General features: G+C 32.3%; 1 protein-coding gene across 1 annotated transcript in view; it reads left to right on the plus strand.

The window, feature by feature from the left end:
* Positions 1 to 16,703, plus strand: part of TENT4B (terminal nucleotidyltransferase 4B) — a 52,445-nt gene that overhangs the window by 17,368 nt on the left and 18,374 nt on the right. Inside the window, exons 2-3 of the mRNA XM_051979815.1 lie at positions 8,369 to 8,492; positions 11,142 to 11,188. Coding sequence (XP_051835775.1) covers positions 8,369 to 8,492; positions 11,142 to 11,188 — 171 coding nt within the window. The remainder of the gene's footprint in view (positions 1 to 8,368; positions 8,493 to 11,141; positions 11,189 to 16,703) is intronic.

Here is a 16,703-nt window from a genome sequence, read left to right on the forward strand (position 1 = left end):
CATTCTTCTCCATCCACCATTGAGAATATAACAAAACAGAAAAAGGTAGCCTAGTGTAGGAAATAGAATGTTGGACCTGGAATCAGAAAGGACTTGAGTTCAAATCCTGCCTTGACATTTACTAGCTTTTTAAACCTGTGATCACAAAGCTTTAGGCAACTTTGTAAGACTCTTGCAGACAAGAATCAAAGGTACATATGAATGATTTATAATTGACTCAATAAAATAAACCTTCAGGAATGACATTATAAATCTAAATGAATATTTGAAATCCTTATTGGGAAAATTATTGTATAAGAGCCAAAGTACTTTTTTCATACCAATCTTAAAATAAATAAAACCATTTAGTATTTTACATTTTATTTGTTCCACAATGGCTCTGTTCATATACTTTCTTACAACTTTTCATTTCCATTCTCTTTTTTAAAAACCACATTTAGTTTTACAAAGCCTTTGTGAATATTGGCTGGGGGATTTAACATCAGATGAAGTTTTATGTGCAATTTTTCTATTAAAAATATAACTCATATTTCCAAAGTATGTTGAAAAAGGGAGGTAGAAAAACAATGTATGTAGTATTTATCTTTTTATCCTCTTAGAATTAGAAGTTTTGCTTTGGGTGATAGCAAGGAGGAGAAAGGGAAAATTGAAGAAAAAAATGGGGGAAGGGGGAGAGGAATTAGAATTAAAAAAAAAAAAAAAGACAAAACCTTCTTCTTTCCTAAAATCAGAATTCAAATTAGCAAATTTTGTTGCTTATAAAGGTATAAGCTAAAAATTGAGCTGTTACAGGTAGACAACTGTCAAGTGGAGAAAAACAAGTACAACTTTGCTTTCCCAGAACAGAACATAATGGAATGGGAAACAAAACTTTCAAAATGAATATTTTAAAGCAAGCATCCACTTATTCTGTTTATTCTTCCCCACAAATTCTAACAAAGAGGAAAAAAAAGTCACAATAAAATTCTAAATTGTTAGTGAAAGTTTGAAAATATTCAAACTATTTACAAAAGGCATTTTTTCCTTTACCTGAATCAGTATAATTCATATTTTTCTTTTTAAGTTAATTTAGAGTTAGAAGTTACCATCTAACTTCTCCTTTCCTTCTCAGAAGCTGATGAAAATTTTTGGAAAAGTCACAAAACTGTGCTGCCTGGATTCAGTACATATTGATATTGTCTAAGCTCAAACTGGGCCTTCTTAGTTGCTACATGACAAGTCTTTTTATTTTTTTTTAGTTTCTCTCTTCAGGATTTCTTACCTGTCTCCTCTTACCCTCTCCCTGAGAGACTGTCCATTTCAAAAACCCTTTAATCATTACCCATCTCCTTTGCCCCAATCTCTGATAGAAGAGTTGATCTTTTTTCTTGAAGCGCCAACCTTTACAGATATGCTTTTGAATCTCATTCTCTCCTGTCTTTTCTTTATCATTCCCTTTTTTTCAACTTCAGGCTTTCCTTATCCATTGGCCCTATTTCCTGTACCCTGTAAACATGTCTTAGTCTCCTTCTTTCAAAAACATATCTGAGCATGTCGTATCCTTAAGCTTTTCTTATATTTCTTCTCCTTAATATACTTAACCAGAACCCAAAGGAGAATACATGTAGTCACTTACTAATACAACTGAGTCTATAACAGCCCTCCCAAAATGAATTACATAAAATTTTAAGTTCTAATTTTAGTATTACATTAGACTTTTACAATTTGTTTGAGAATCCACTCCTGATCTGTATCTTGCCATATCCAGAGCCAGATGACTCTGGAGGTTAAAGTGAGGCAGGTGACCTTGTACATCCTTCCTTGATTAAATCCAATTAACTTGCATGTCATGACATCACCTCTCTGATGTCACAGATCTTTTTAAGAAAGAAGGACAAACAACAACTCTTTTATAGTATATAAATGTGTCTGTGTTTAATGTACACACATCTATTTTTATAGTCTGCATAGCATTTTTATATAAGATGCATTATATAAGATGGCCAAATTTCAATAATTTTTTAACTTATAAGTTACTACATATGTGTGAGATTCATATTCTTAGCCAGCTTCTAGAGTGAGTTATCTGTGCTTATCGCTTCCATTTCTTCACCACCTACTCTTTTCTCAGTTCCTTGTAAGTTCCTTTTTACTCCACCACTTGAGTGAGACTGCTCTTTCCAAGGTCACAGCTGATTTCTTAACTGAAATGTAGATGTAGTGGATTTTTCTTAGTCTTCCAATCACTCTGCAACTTTTGACACTCTTAATTTAACCCTTCTTCCTGGATATGCTTTCCTCCTTTGGCTTCTGTGACACTGTCCTTAGTAGTTTTTCTTCCTTTCTGATTTTTCCTTCTCAGTTTTTTGCTGGATTATCTTCTTTCTCCTATTCACGAAGCGAGAGGATTTTCCTAAGGATCCTAAGGATTTCCTAAGGATTCTAGGTCCTCTTTGTTTTTTCTATATTGTCTTTTTCTTGGTTTAATTGCCATCTCCATGCAGATGAATCCTCAGTTTTAATATCTTATCTACTCTCTTAAACTCCAGTCCTGTTTTGCCAACTTCTTAGTTATCACTACCTGGATGCCTCTTAAGCATCTCAAATTCAACATGTCCAAGGTGGAACTCAGTTTATTTTCCAAATATCTGTCCCCTTATCCAAACTTGCCCATTTCTGCCACCTTTCAGTCATTGCCATTTCTATACCCAAGTTTGCTACTTCAGAGTATCCTTAAGTCTTTTTCTCTCCATTTCCTCAGACTCTCAGTCCTTTCCTTCAGTTCCCACATCCAGTTATTGGGCATATCTCATATAATTCCACAACATTTTTGCAAATAGCCATACCTGGTCTTCCTACTCATAATAGCTTTTACCCTCTTCACTTTTTTCTGCACCATTGCAAGAGCCACAAAATGTATCTTGCTGTCTCCAATCTCTCCTCTCCAGTCCATATTCTCCATAGACGCCAAACTGGTCTTCCCAAAATAGAGATCTGAACATGCCATTCCTCCTCCCCCAAGACACTTAATGGTTGTCTGTTGCCTTTATGGAATAAGATTGGAAAAATCAATGGGAGTCAGGTTGCAGATGGCTTTAAATACCAGGCTGGAGATAATCACAGGACTGCCTTTCACACGATCTCTGTCCCAATCAGATTGGTCTGCCAGCTGTTGTTTCTACTCTGTGTCTCATCACTCTCCTCCATGCCATTTTGCAAGTTATCCTCCATATCTGGATAGAGTCTCTCTTTTTATTTATTTTGCTGAATTCCTAGCTTTCTTGAAAACAAATCTCAGGTGGAAAAAGGCCTTTCTAAGCCTCTTACTCCTCTCTAGTTATTAACACTTTTACTGCCCAGAAATGATTTGCTTTTCCTTTGAATATATTTTGCTATTTCTTGCGGGTATTTTATCCTATAGATAGAACATAAGGTCCTTGAGATAATTAGGTAGGTGCCAGAGTGAATAGAGTTCCAGGTCTGGAATCAGAAAGGGCCTGAATTAAAATCTATTCTCAGACAATAACTAGCTGTGTCATCCTGAACATGTCACTTAACCCAGTGTGCCTCAGTTTTCTCATCTTAAAAAATGATCTGGAAAAGGAAATGGCAAACCATTTCAATATCTTTGCCAAAAAAAGCTCAGAATGGGGTTGTATAGGGTCAGATATAACTGAAAAGACTGAGCAACAACAAAGATCTTTGAGGGCAGGGCTTCACATTTTTGTATCTATATCCATTGGTGCCTTGCATAAAATTGGGACTTAATTTCTCGTAGAGTTCAGTTGCACTCAATGTAATTTGGACAGTTCCTTTTGGCCTGCAATTCAACATTTTAAAATGGATACATCTCTGAATTTGGGTGACATATTCACAATTAACTTGTTATATAGAAATTTTGAGATTTGTTCCTGCATAATCAATCTTAAGAGCCATGGAAAAATACAGAAATCTTATGCAGAACATAAAAATAGATATCTGTTGCTATACATACACAATATACTATTAATAGATTACATCTAAAATAATACAACTGGGACCTAAAAGCTCTAGTCACATCTAGTGTATATATGGAATTCATTTTAGGAAGACTTTTATACTTTTTACTTATATTGATTATATTATTCACTAAGTGAATCCATGTATTATTTTGTGATAGTGGTTTTTGGTTGGTCTCTCTCTCTTTCTGCATATATATATATATATATATATATATATATATATATATATATATATATATGAATCATAAACCTCTATCTACGCGCGTGTATGTGTGTAAATAGATTTTTGTTTTTTAGTCATTCAATTATGTCTAACTCTTTATAACCACACGGACTATGGCATTCCAGGTCTTTCTTGTCTTCACTATAAAAGTCTGTCCAATTCATATTTATTGTTTTCATGATACCATCTATCAATTTTCATGCTCCGCTGTCTCCTTTACTGTTCCCAATAGCAGGGTCTTTTCTAATGAGTCACATCTTCTCATTATGTAGCTAGAATGTTTAAGCTTCAGCTTCAGTATTTGACAATAGCCTGAATTATTATCTTTAAGTACTGACTGATTTTATCCCCTTCCTATCTCAAAGAACCTCAAAAGTCTTCTCCAGCACTACAATTGTATGTTTTTTATATACAAAAAATTTTAATCCATTAATAACATATATGCATATATTTATACATATTTATATATATACATATAATTTTCCAATTTCTAATAAATTCTAAAACTGCTATTTAGATGGAACTGCCCTTCACTGTTGCCACTCAGTGTAGTGTTCTTCAAGTCTCTGAATTAAGATTTGGCATATTTGTGGAGAGCATTTTAATCTTTGATTCTCTTAATTAAAGGGTAGGTTTTACATGCCTTCAGGTTTATCTTGAGAAAATTTTTTTAGCCCTAGTAAGCTCTTTACATCACCTTATTGCACATCTAATAGCATGCTTTGTATCATAGAGATAGCCACAAAAATTTATTTGGGGCAGTGCTTTCCATTCACAAAGCATGTCTAGCCTTATGAAATAGCTGCTGTTATATGCTATTTTATTGGTAATTACATTTCTGGCTGTATTTGAAATTTTAACTTTACTCCTTGGTTATTGGTTTGTATGGGCAATTTATATGAAATTCCTGCATTTCCAGAGTGTGCAAAAAGTAAGGAAAATACTATTCTTCCCTCTCTTCAATAGAAAAAGTAAGATTAGTGAGAGTCATTTCTATAAAGCAAGTTGTATACTATATGTGAACTTATTCTTGTGGGCTGTAGTAAAATTGTCTTGAACAGAATTGTTTTTTCTTTTACTATTTATTAATTGTATCAATATATGGCTTAGTGGTAATCTGATTTTTTACATACAAATATTTCTTTGTTGACACATCTCCTTTGCTCCATTAGTCTATTTTTTATACCGTTAACTTTGAGTTTAATGTAGTTTCCCCACTTCTAGTGTATTCATTTTTTCCCCTCAATATTTTATTTTTCCAAATACATATAAAAGTAGTTTTCAGCATTCAAGTTTGTAAGAGTTTGTGTTCCAATTTTTTTCCCTTCCCTTCTTTCCCTCCCTTTTCTCTAAGCAGCAGGCAATTTGATGTAGATTATACATGTACAATGCTTTTAAACATATTTCCATATTTGTCATGTTGTGCAAGAAAAATCACAGAAAAAGGGAAAAAAACCACGAGAAAGAAAAAACTAAATGAGAAAAAAAGATGAAAATACTATACTTTGATCCACATTTGGTCTCCATAGTTTTCTCTCTGGATGTGAATGGCATTTTCCATATTGAAATTGTCTTGGATCACTGCATTGCTGATAAAGAGCCTTAAGTCTACCATAGTTGATCATCACATAATCTTGCTGTTACTGTGTACAGTGTTCTCCTGGTTCTGCTCACTCAACATCAGTTCATGTAAGTCTTTCCAGGCTTTTCTTAAATCAGCCTGCTTACCCTTTCTCATAGAACAATAATATTCAATTACATTGATATACCATTAACTTATTCATCCTAACTAATGGGCATCCACTCAATTTACAATTCCTTGCCACTACAAAAGGAGCCGCTACCAACATCTTGGCATATGTGGGTCCTTTTCCCTCTTTTATAATCTCTTAGGGATACAGACTCCTTGGTATTGTTAGATCAAAAGATATGTATAGTTTTTTAGCCCTTTGGATATAGTTTCAGATTCCTCTCCAGAGTGGTTGGATCATTTTACAACCCCACCAATAAGTGCATTCGTTTTATATTTTTAAAAAAATTGTCTTTTGTTCATTGTCTATATTATTCAGGAATCAATTATTTCTTGTCCAGCTGCTTCTGCCTTTTTTAGTGATTTTTAAAAAGTATGTATTTTTGTGCCCAGTCTGAAAAAAAGTATCTTAAAGAGACTTTTAAAATTACTTTTACGTAACAGAACAAATTATTAAAGAATTATTTAAAATTTTAGTGAGGACTCTGCTCATATATATTTTTTTACTTATCTTTTTGGGTCCATGGAATCAGATTAGTACATAGAAAACTAGGATCTCTTCAATAATTGGATAATTTCAGGTATTTTCAATTAAATTTCTTAAATTATCCAAAATAAGCTTACTATGAAAATTCTTTGATTACTGGGAGCTTCCATTAAAACATAATTGGATTGTTTAACATTTTTAATGCTAATACCCTGTATGCTCTTAGTAGATATTTGATTGGGGTAGAAAATTGCCTTTACTGGCAAAACTTAAGTTTCCATAAAGGAAACTCAGCTCTTGGATAGAAGAAAAAGTATTAATCAAGACAGTTGGCAAGGACCTTGGAAGTTTTTGGTTTAGCTCAGACCTGCTGCATTATTTCCATCTACGTATTACATTTCTAAAAAAAAAATCCACCCTTTATTTGAATATCTTTAGTAATGAATTCCCACTTTATTTTAGATAGCTTTGTTAGGAACTTATTCCTTATTTTGAACTAAAATTTGCCTTATAGCTTCTGCACATTAGTTTAGTATTGGAGATCCTAGAGATAAATTTATCTTCTTCTACAAGATAATCCTTCAGAATTTCGAAGACATTAATTATGATAAACTAAAATTTCTGTTATCACTTTTTTCAACCAGACTGGCCAAAATAAGAGTACAACTAAAATGTTTTTGCTCTAGATGTTATTAATGTAGCCCCAAGATACCTTAATGTTTTTGGCAATCAGGTCATAGTGACGAGTCCTAGTGAGTGCATTGGTATAAGTATTGTGCATTTTTTAAAAAATCTACTCAGAATTTACCTGGTATCTTCTAGAAACACTAGTTAGTTTATTTAACGTCTTTAAGATAGTCTTAGTCTTTGTCATTTGTACACAAATGAGGAAACCTAGACAATTTAATGGCTAGTAAAGGTGGGTAAGTTAATGATAAGAATTATTTTTCCTGTGCTGTCCTATATTTTAAATCCATCTTAATGTTTTCTTGTCTTTTTTTATTGTATGTTCTTTTAATCTCATTGTATGCTCTTCTTTCTACCTTCCTCCCAGTCTCTTCTCAAGTATATTAAGGAGAGGCTAGACTGTTAAAACATTTAGAGGATAATATGTATCAAAAGATAACACATCTTACTTGATCTTATCTTTTTTTCTCAAAAAGAGACCTTTGTCCAATCTCTTCATTATTGTCTATCTTTTCCTTACTAGTCATGTAATATTGGAATCATTTTTGACAGTTTCCTTTTTTCCTCCATTATCTCTATCACCAAATTTTTTGTCATTTTTTTTCTTAATGCTATTTTATGGTCATTCTCAGTTATCCGGGCTTACAACCTTCGAGTTATCTTTATCTTTTCATTCTTCTGTCTTATCATTAATCATTGAACATTGTATGCTTTTTCCCCCCAAATCGCTTTCTTTCAATTCACACTACTCCTCTTCTAGTTTGTCCATTCATTCATTTCTTTAGAGAATTTACTGATCTCTTGTGTTTAAGGCATTATCTTATCAATAGAGAATATGTACAAAGATGAATATAATAAGATATTTCTTGCTCTCTAGGAATATAAAATAGAGTACACGCTTCCCTATGTATATATGTTTATGATACTTAATTAAATATTTATATTGATAATAATATTATCATTAAGACTTCTTGTAATTATTTAAGGAACCAAAATTTTCATTTTTGACAGATTTGATTTTAGTTTCTTAATTACTTTCTGCTGCAGGATTTGGATATTAAACTTAAGATAAAAATCTATAAATAAACTTTTGTTATCAGCAAATTTATAAGATTGAATATGTACATTCACGTAAAATAGCAATTTCTACTACATATATTTGGAAAAATTAAATACTATTGAAAATAAAAAAATAATTTCTTGGTAAGGCAACCCTGTTAATTTTCTTTTTTCCCCCTCAGTCTTCATGAAGAAATCAGTGATTTTTATGAGTACATGTCTCCTAGACCTGAGGAAGAGAAAATGCGAATGGAAGTGGTGAATAGGATAGAAAATGTTATTAAGGAGCTTTGGCCCAGTGCTGATGTGAGTAATAGCCTAGAATTCTTTAGTATCTGTAAACAAAATTTCTGTTCTTTTTGTTTTTAAAGATAAATAATAACTCTTGTCGTGTCACTATTTTAGAGTAGATATCTTATAACATGTGCAAATTCACAAACAGAAAAGTATGCTCATTTAGCTTTGTTTGCTTAACATTTAATCAATTTAACTGTTTCCTATTATCTTTAGAATTTGAATTTTAAAGTTATTTTCATTGAGTTGACAAACTTTTTAATCATGTTTTTTAGCTTCAATATATTAAACAGTAACTTCCAAGAGAAAAACTAATTTAAGAAGTCCTTAATGTAATAGAAAAAAAGCATTTCATAAATGAACATATTTTGTTTTTGCAGTTGCTTTATTAAATTATTTCTGTAATTCTAAATACCTATAGACAAGTGAACAAATGGTAATTGATATTGGTAATTGATATTCCCAATGATATTGGGAATTCATTTTCTGAATTAAAGTAATCCAAAAAGCTCTCTATTTTGTGCTGTTTGAGGATCTTGAATGAGTATGTAGGGAAATAGTTCTAGTTCTTTCCTCCAAAAAATATAAAACTATTTCTCCCCAAATATTGACCTTTTTAACTTCTTGATTATATTTTTGGTTAGTAAAAATGTTTATTTCTTTTATAAGATATCTTTCAAGGCTATACTTCTTAGTTAAATGAATGTGAAGTAGTAATTTATTTGCTGAATGACCCTTAGTGGTTTTTTCTTCCTTCCATCTTCTTGTAATACCAACCTCACATCCTTAACCCTCAAATTCCAAAAATAAAAAAAATAGAAAATAAAAGCTATGGGAGCTTTTTTTTTTCCCCACCATTCTTATACTGATTAGGAATTTTTTAAAAATAATTTTTCCTATTTTCCTCTCCCCCCCCTTATTTTCTTTTTAAAAAATTGCAATACTTTATTATATTCTCTTTTTAATTTCATCATATTACCTTTCTGACCAATTTTGAAAATTCTATCAAAGATACTAAGTATCTTTTTTCCAGCATTCTGTCTAGTCCTAATCTCAACATTGAGAGTTAAGTTTTATTTACTCTTCATGATAATTATGATACATTGCTCAGCCACTCCACCAGTGTCTCCTAAATCAAAAAAGATTGTTAGGAGATGAGATTTTAGAATAGAAGGAAACTTATAGTGCAGTTGGCATGTAAAAATATCAATGGATTCTTAAATTAAAGGATATATGGAATCAAATCTCATCTGTTTTTAACATTTACTGCCTTTGTAATCTCAGAAAAGTTACTGTAAAGGAAAAGATTTGAACTAGAGAGCCTCTGAGGTCTATTCTAATTCTTGATCGCACAATGTCTAACTCTGGAATCTATCCATTTCTATAAATTCCTTTTGACATTGTGTATGATGCATTATAATCTATGTATGATAACTTATTAACTAGGGTATCCAGTTAACTGAATAATCTTATTCCCCATCATGCTGATAATGGAAAGATTAATATGAAAAGAACAAAATCAGAGTTGTTCTATGTCTTTATATTTTCTAGGCATTCTTATATTAAGGGAACAGTTTGAAGTTGTAAGAATTGTTTAGACAGATGCTTAGTGTTCATTTATCTCTGTAGTTATAGAATGTTGCTTAATTTTGACACCTTTAATGATTTGGGGAATACATTTCATTCAGAAAATAAGAAAAATGCATTTTTTGACAGATAGCAACTAGTATTTCAATACTTTGACATATTTATCTTATGATTCTTTTCTAAACTTGAGGCAACTCTTGATGAAGCAGAGAGCTCCTGATGAGGTCTCATTTGCACAGATTTTAACTCCAATAGTAAGCTGCAAACTGTGGCTGAGAATTGGGTCAGTATATTCAGGGTTACAGACTGAGCTATTTCAACCAGTTGAGTTGGAATATAATAATAATTTAATTACAAGGCAAAATGTTTTTATCACAAAGCTCTGCTTAAACATAATGTAATATGTTTACTCTCTTATTGCTTCTTTATTTTATTTAATTCATTTTATAAAAATTATTTTAATGCTTCTGGAGTTTTTAAAAAAAATAATATCTTTTCCTACCCTTATCACCAATATTGGATTGTTTCTTTGTAATGAAAGGAAAAAAACAGTTTAAGCAAAAAAGAACCAAAAAAGTGCCTATGTATGTCTAACAACAAATTTAATATCAGAGTAGTTAACTACTTGATTTTTAGAAGGGAACATTTTGAAAAGACTAGAAGAATTCTAATGTATCATCCTGTTAAATTTTTCCGTGTTTTGGATTATAATGGGGACATTGAAAAAACCCTGTAAGATAAATAATACATTTATCTTATTTTATAAATGAAAAAAAAGAAGTCTAGTGTATTTATGATTTGCCTAAGATTGTATAGGAAATAAGCATTAGAGGTGAGTTTTGAACACATCTTCTGATTCCAGATTAATTAATTTTTTGACATATTAATTATGTCTAATTAAGATCCAAACCCAAATTTCTTATGATAACATTATGTGCTACAAGTTTTAGCAATGTATTTAAAGCAGCTTTTTGTGCACTGCTTAAAAGTACCAGTTAGGTAGTGAAAATTATTTTGCATCAATTTTAGTAGGTTTCCAATGATACTTTATAATTATTTGTTTCTATTTTTCAGGTCCAGATATTTGGAAGTTTTAAAACTGGATTATATTTACCTACCAGGTTTGTAAATGTTAGAAGTTTTATAATATAAAATATTTTACAAATTATTATAGTGTTCTTTTTGTTTTTTTTCTCTGCACAAATTCATATATCAAAAAGCAAATAATTATATGTTTTTGGTGATGTGTGAATGTGTATCTCTCACTCCAATCTTTAAAAAAAATTTTTTTTATTATGAAATGAAAATAGTAGATATAACTATTTCAAAATTCAAAAAAAGAATTCTTTATAAATGTTTATTTTGCCTATCTGTTTTTAAAAAGTATATTGAATTTGACACAGTAATAATCAAAATGCCCTATTTTTTTCCTCTTCTGAATTTTTTCTCTTATGTGTGTTTTTAAAATGTTTATTGATTCTTTTTTGTGGTAGTTCTTATTAATCTCACCTCAAATAGAAATTCTCTTTTGCAAAAATGAGTTAATTATTTAAAACATATTAAATCATTGGCCATATCTGAAAATTTATACTTCTTTTTACTCCTCTTTTGAGAGGTCGGAGTCATACCTCATCATGAGAGTTCTGATATCATTAATCAGAATTTCTGAAGCCTTTAAAAGTTGTTTTCTTTTAGCACTCTTGAGGTCATCATGGAAGTTGTCCTGCTGCTCATTTCACTCTGAATTAGTTTATATAAATCTTCTGTGGTTTCTCTGAATCTTTCATATTTGTTTTTAGTGGCACAAAAATAATCCACCATGTTCATATAACCATAATTTGTTCAGCCATTTCCTACTTAATGGATATTCACTTTGTTTCAAGTTCTTTGTTATATCAGAAACTATTTCTTTTGAATATATGAGTCCTTTCTTCTTTCTTTGACTTCTTTGTAACCTCAATCTCTTCTGAACTATAGTACCAGTTGGCCAAAATCAAAGAATTTTAAAGTTCAAATCCAGTTATGTGACACATACACCATTTCCTCTCCTCCCTCCCCTCACCCCTTAACAAATTTCAATGATTCACTATTACCTCTAGAATCAAATATAAAATTTTCAAAAGAAAAATTTCAAAACCCTCCATAATCTGCTCTGCCTCCCTATCTTTCCAGTCCTCTTATACCTTCCACCCCCTTCCCCACATATATTTTGACCCAGTGACACTGGCATTTTTATTGCTTCTCACATAAGATATTCTCTCACCCTAAAGAATTTTCTCTGCCTGTCCCTCATGCATGGAATGCTATCTTTCCTCATTTCCTTTCTTCTTTTCTTCAAGTCTCAGTTAAAGTCCCATTTCCCATCTATAGGAAGACTTTCCCAATCCTTCTTAATTCTAGTACTTTCCATGTTGATTTTATTTTCTATTCTGTATGTAGCTTGCTTATACAGTTATTTGCATTTCTTTCCTTTGAGCTCCTTGAGAACAGCAGCTTTTTTTTTGCCTTTCTTTGTATCCAGCATGTAGCACGGTGTCTGACATATAGTAGGTGCTTACTAAATGTTTATTGATTGGCTGATCTCAGCAACTTGTACCAGAAAAAGAGCTTTACTGCCGCATACAGTCATCCAATATGTACTTAAAGATCCTTAGTGAAGTGCAAACTGCTACAATCCAATCCACTTTCAGAATGCAATTCTTTTTTTTTTTTTTTTCCCCTGAGGCAATTAGGGTTAAAGTGACTTGCCCCACATGGTATATATAATACCAGGTCACACAGCTAGGAAGTGTTAAGTGAGGTCAAATTTGAACTCATGTCCTCCTGACATCAGGGCTGTGCTCTATTCACTGCACCACCTAGCTGCCCTCTCAGAATGCAATTCTTGACAAGTTTTTCCTGATCTCAAACCTAAATTTGATTTTCTCTAACTTCTGTCCATTACTGTTCGTTCTGTCCTGTGGGGCCAAATAGGATGAATAAAATTCCTCTTTAACCTTTAAGACACTTCAAAGACAGGTATATATTCCTCGAATCTTCTCTAGACTGAATGTTTCCATTTCATTTAAATGATTATCATAGATTCAAGGCCCTTCATCCTCCTGGTTGTACTCCTTTAAATGCCTGGAAAGAATACTTCTAAGATCACATTAGTTTTTTTGACTGTTGTATTCCATTATGGACTAAAACTGAATTTGCATTCCAACAAAACTTCCAGATAATTTTTAGGAAAAGCTTCTGTTTAAATGTTCTTCCCCGGTATGGTTTTTTTGGAGTGATTTTTTTAAACTCAAGAATATACAGTCATCCCTGGTAAGTTTCATTTTGCTAGATTCAGTCCAACATTTTAACTTGTTGAGATTTTTTTTTTTTAATTTTGACTTTGCTTTTGTGTTATTTTAATTATCCCCCTCCCAGTGTCATATCATGTATACATTTGATGAGCATGCCATGTGTGTCCTTGTCTTTATCATTGGTAAAAGTGCCCAGTAGCATAAAGTCAAGAACAGAACCTAGGGGAGTGGAGATTTAATAACTATATTTGAATTCACAAGTAGTTGAATGGCCAATTTTACTGTCATCTAGTCCAGTGATGTCAAACTCAAGTAGAAGGGCTTCTAAATCATGTAATCAGGATCCCCTATTGACTTAGAAAACCACATATTAACATTATCAATGTTCTTTTGTATTTTTATTTTGTTAAATATTTCTCAGTTACATTTTAATGTTTCTGACCCACTCTGGAAGGTTTATGTATATTTGATATCTCTGATTTAGCTCACACCTCTCATTTTTTTCAACAATAATAGCATGAGATATTTTATCAAGTTCTTTTCTCGCTGAAACCATTCTGGTTCTTTGTGATCACCACTTCCTTTTTTAGATGTTAAGTAATCATTTCCTTAATAATACTATAGAATTTTGCCAGGAATAAGTTAGCTTACCTACTTTGTCAAACTGGCTTTCCCCATTTTCCAAATATTCAGATGCTTCTTCATTCCCTTAGTATCTCACCTATTCTCTGCTGTCTATCAGATATTGATAGTGGTTCAAGCAGTCATGTCTACCCGTTTTTCTAGTACCAAGAATGTAATTATTTTGATGGGTTGTTTTGATTCGTTAAGGGCATTTGGGTGCTATTACCTATTTGTATTCAATATTAACTTCCTATTAGCCATTTTAATTCTTTCCTTTCTTGTCCAAAGACTGTTCTTAGCAAAGAAAACAAAAAGCTCTGCTTTCTATCTTGTAAGTCATTATCCTATCTACCCTGAACAATTGTTTTATCCCTTGGATCTTTCTCTTCCCCCGTCCCAAAGTAACTACAGCAAAACAACAATCCCTTTTCCCTTCTTCTTGTTGTTGTCCTTAGCATTCTCTATCAGTGTCTTCTAATCTTGAACCTTAGAATTTCAGAAAATATTTTTATAATACCATGTCACATTTTTATATTCATCCTTTATATTTACTCACCTTGGATTCTATATTCTGGATACATTTTTTAGAAGTTGACATTGAAAAATCCTCTATGCATCTGTATTTGCATTGGTCTCTTAAATTCTGGTGCCAAATATTGAGAAATATTTAGCAAAATAAATGAAAGTACAGTAGAACATAGCTAATATTAAATATGTCCAGGGATTCATATGTATGGTCCCAGTTTTTGCTTGAGTTTGACATCATTGTTTTAAGATAGCTTCTGTTTTTCCTCTGAGTTGAAATTTTTTCGAGCATTTTATTCTTGAGATGTTCCCATCCCTCTCCTTTTCCTCAGCCCCTTTCCTTCACTACTTCTCATTATCTTGTCCATTTTTCCTTTGAATCCTTTGGATTCTGCTTTCTAAAAATGTGGGAAGCATATCAAACTATGCTTGCATCTCTTTTCCTTTCAAATGATGAGGGCACCTTTTTACAGTTTTCATTATTTTAATCTCTGAAATTGGTCAACATGTAAATCATTAAGCATTTATTAAGTGCTTATTATGTGTCTGGCCTGGTACTAAGAACTGGAAATATAAATACAAGCTGAAGGAAGGACCATTCCTGTCCTCAAGGAGTTTACATTCTAATAAGGGGAGACTACATAAAAAGCAGGGCAGAGAGGGAAAAGGGGAAGAGGAACTTAGTGCAGGGTCATTATTGGTTTTTCCACTTTTTTGAAAGAATGAAATTATCATTAAATCAAATGAAGTGATCAGCTGTTCAGCTTTTGAAAGAATGGGAGCTTTAGCAGAGGACTATATAATTGGATTTCTCCTTCAGAACTATACAAATCTTCTGTACCATAGCACATTTCCTCTTTCTGGGTGTACCCCAGTGCACTCTGCCATGTGCCTACTATCTAATTACTCAGTGCTAATCCTCTCTATCTTCCATTTCTCCCAGCATGTTTATCCTCCTCATTCTGATCCTGTTTTTTTGAGTAAGTTATATCTGTCCAGAATGGGCAACTAGGTGTTGCATCCTGGATAGAAAGTACTGGGCTTAGCATCAGAACGATAAATCTTCTTGAGTTTAGATCCAATCTCATATACTTCTAAGCTGTATGACCTGGGTAAATCACTTTAACCCTGTTTGCTTTAGTTCCTTATCTGGAAAATGAAACGGAGAAGGAAACAGCAAATCACACCAGTATCTTTGCCAAGAAAAGCCCCAAATGAGATCACAAAGAGTTGAATACAATAGAAAAACAATTGAATCTAGAACCATATTGCAGTCATGGGTCTCATTCTAAACCTTATAATCATGGGATCAAATTTGCCTGCTTCTATTAGGCTCACTAGCTTACTTTGCTTGTTGCTTCAATATTGGGCATTTTTGCTTATGGACTTTTGAGGTTTTGACACTGGCTTCTGTGATCTTTTGTGCTCTTGACTGCTCTTCTTCCTACTTTGTAGCTAAATTCTATTATGTAGCTTGATAGATTGGAAGTTCTTTCCCTTCTACCTTCATTGCCACATCCTATTCCTAACCCATCATTTTTAATCTAAACATCTTTTGATGAGATTTATATGACACTAAGCATTCTTTATATTGGTTTTGTGTGTATTTCATTACATGCCAATAGTCTTTTTTATTCTTATATTTTAAACTTGGATCCAGTAGTCCAAATAATATTCTCATTTGCTATCTTCTTAATCACCTGTTCACTTCCCAGATCATTTTTTCTAGTTTGCATTCTTAGTTTTCAATGGATACTAGTGATGAAAAACTCCACCTTTGTTCCTATGGTCTTCAGATTTCTTTCCTAAGATTTTCTAATCTTTGGCAATGCTTTCTAGGTTTCTTTTAGCAGTATCTTTTTTGCCCACGTGAACCACTAGAAATGGATAATAGTCATCCATTTTAGACAATACTTAGGAGAAATCTCCCTTACACTTTTCATACATCCCTGAGGAAAGTCCTAGAGCTTTCACTTATCAAATTGCTGCTTCAACATTCAGGAGGAGCTGAATCACCAGGCATCAATGCTCTTTTCTTCTGATTTCATTCTGATTAACGGATGATTTCTTACTGATAAAACCTGTAGATTCCCAGCATGTTCTTTGGAGTAGAGCTGATGTTTCTTCCTCAAAACATTCAGCCTCATTGAATTTTAGCTACAGATATATGATGGTCTTTGTAATGTAACTTTTT

This window comes from Antechinus flavipes, chromosome 2, assembly GCF_016432865.1.
Source record: "Antechinus flavipes isolate AdamAnt ecotype Samford, QLD, Australia chromosome 2, AdamAnt_v2, whole genome shotgun sequence".
NCBI lineage: Eukaryota > Metazoa > Chordata > Mammalia > Dasyuromorphia > Dasyuridae > Antechinus > Antechinus flavipes.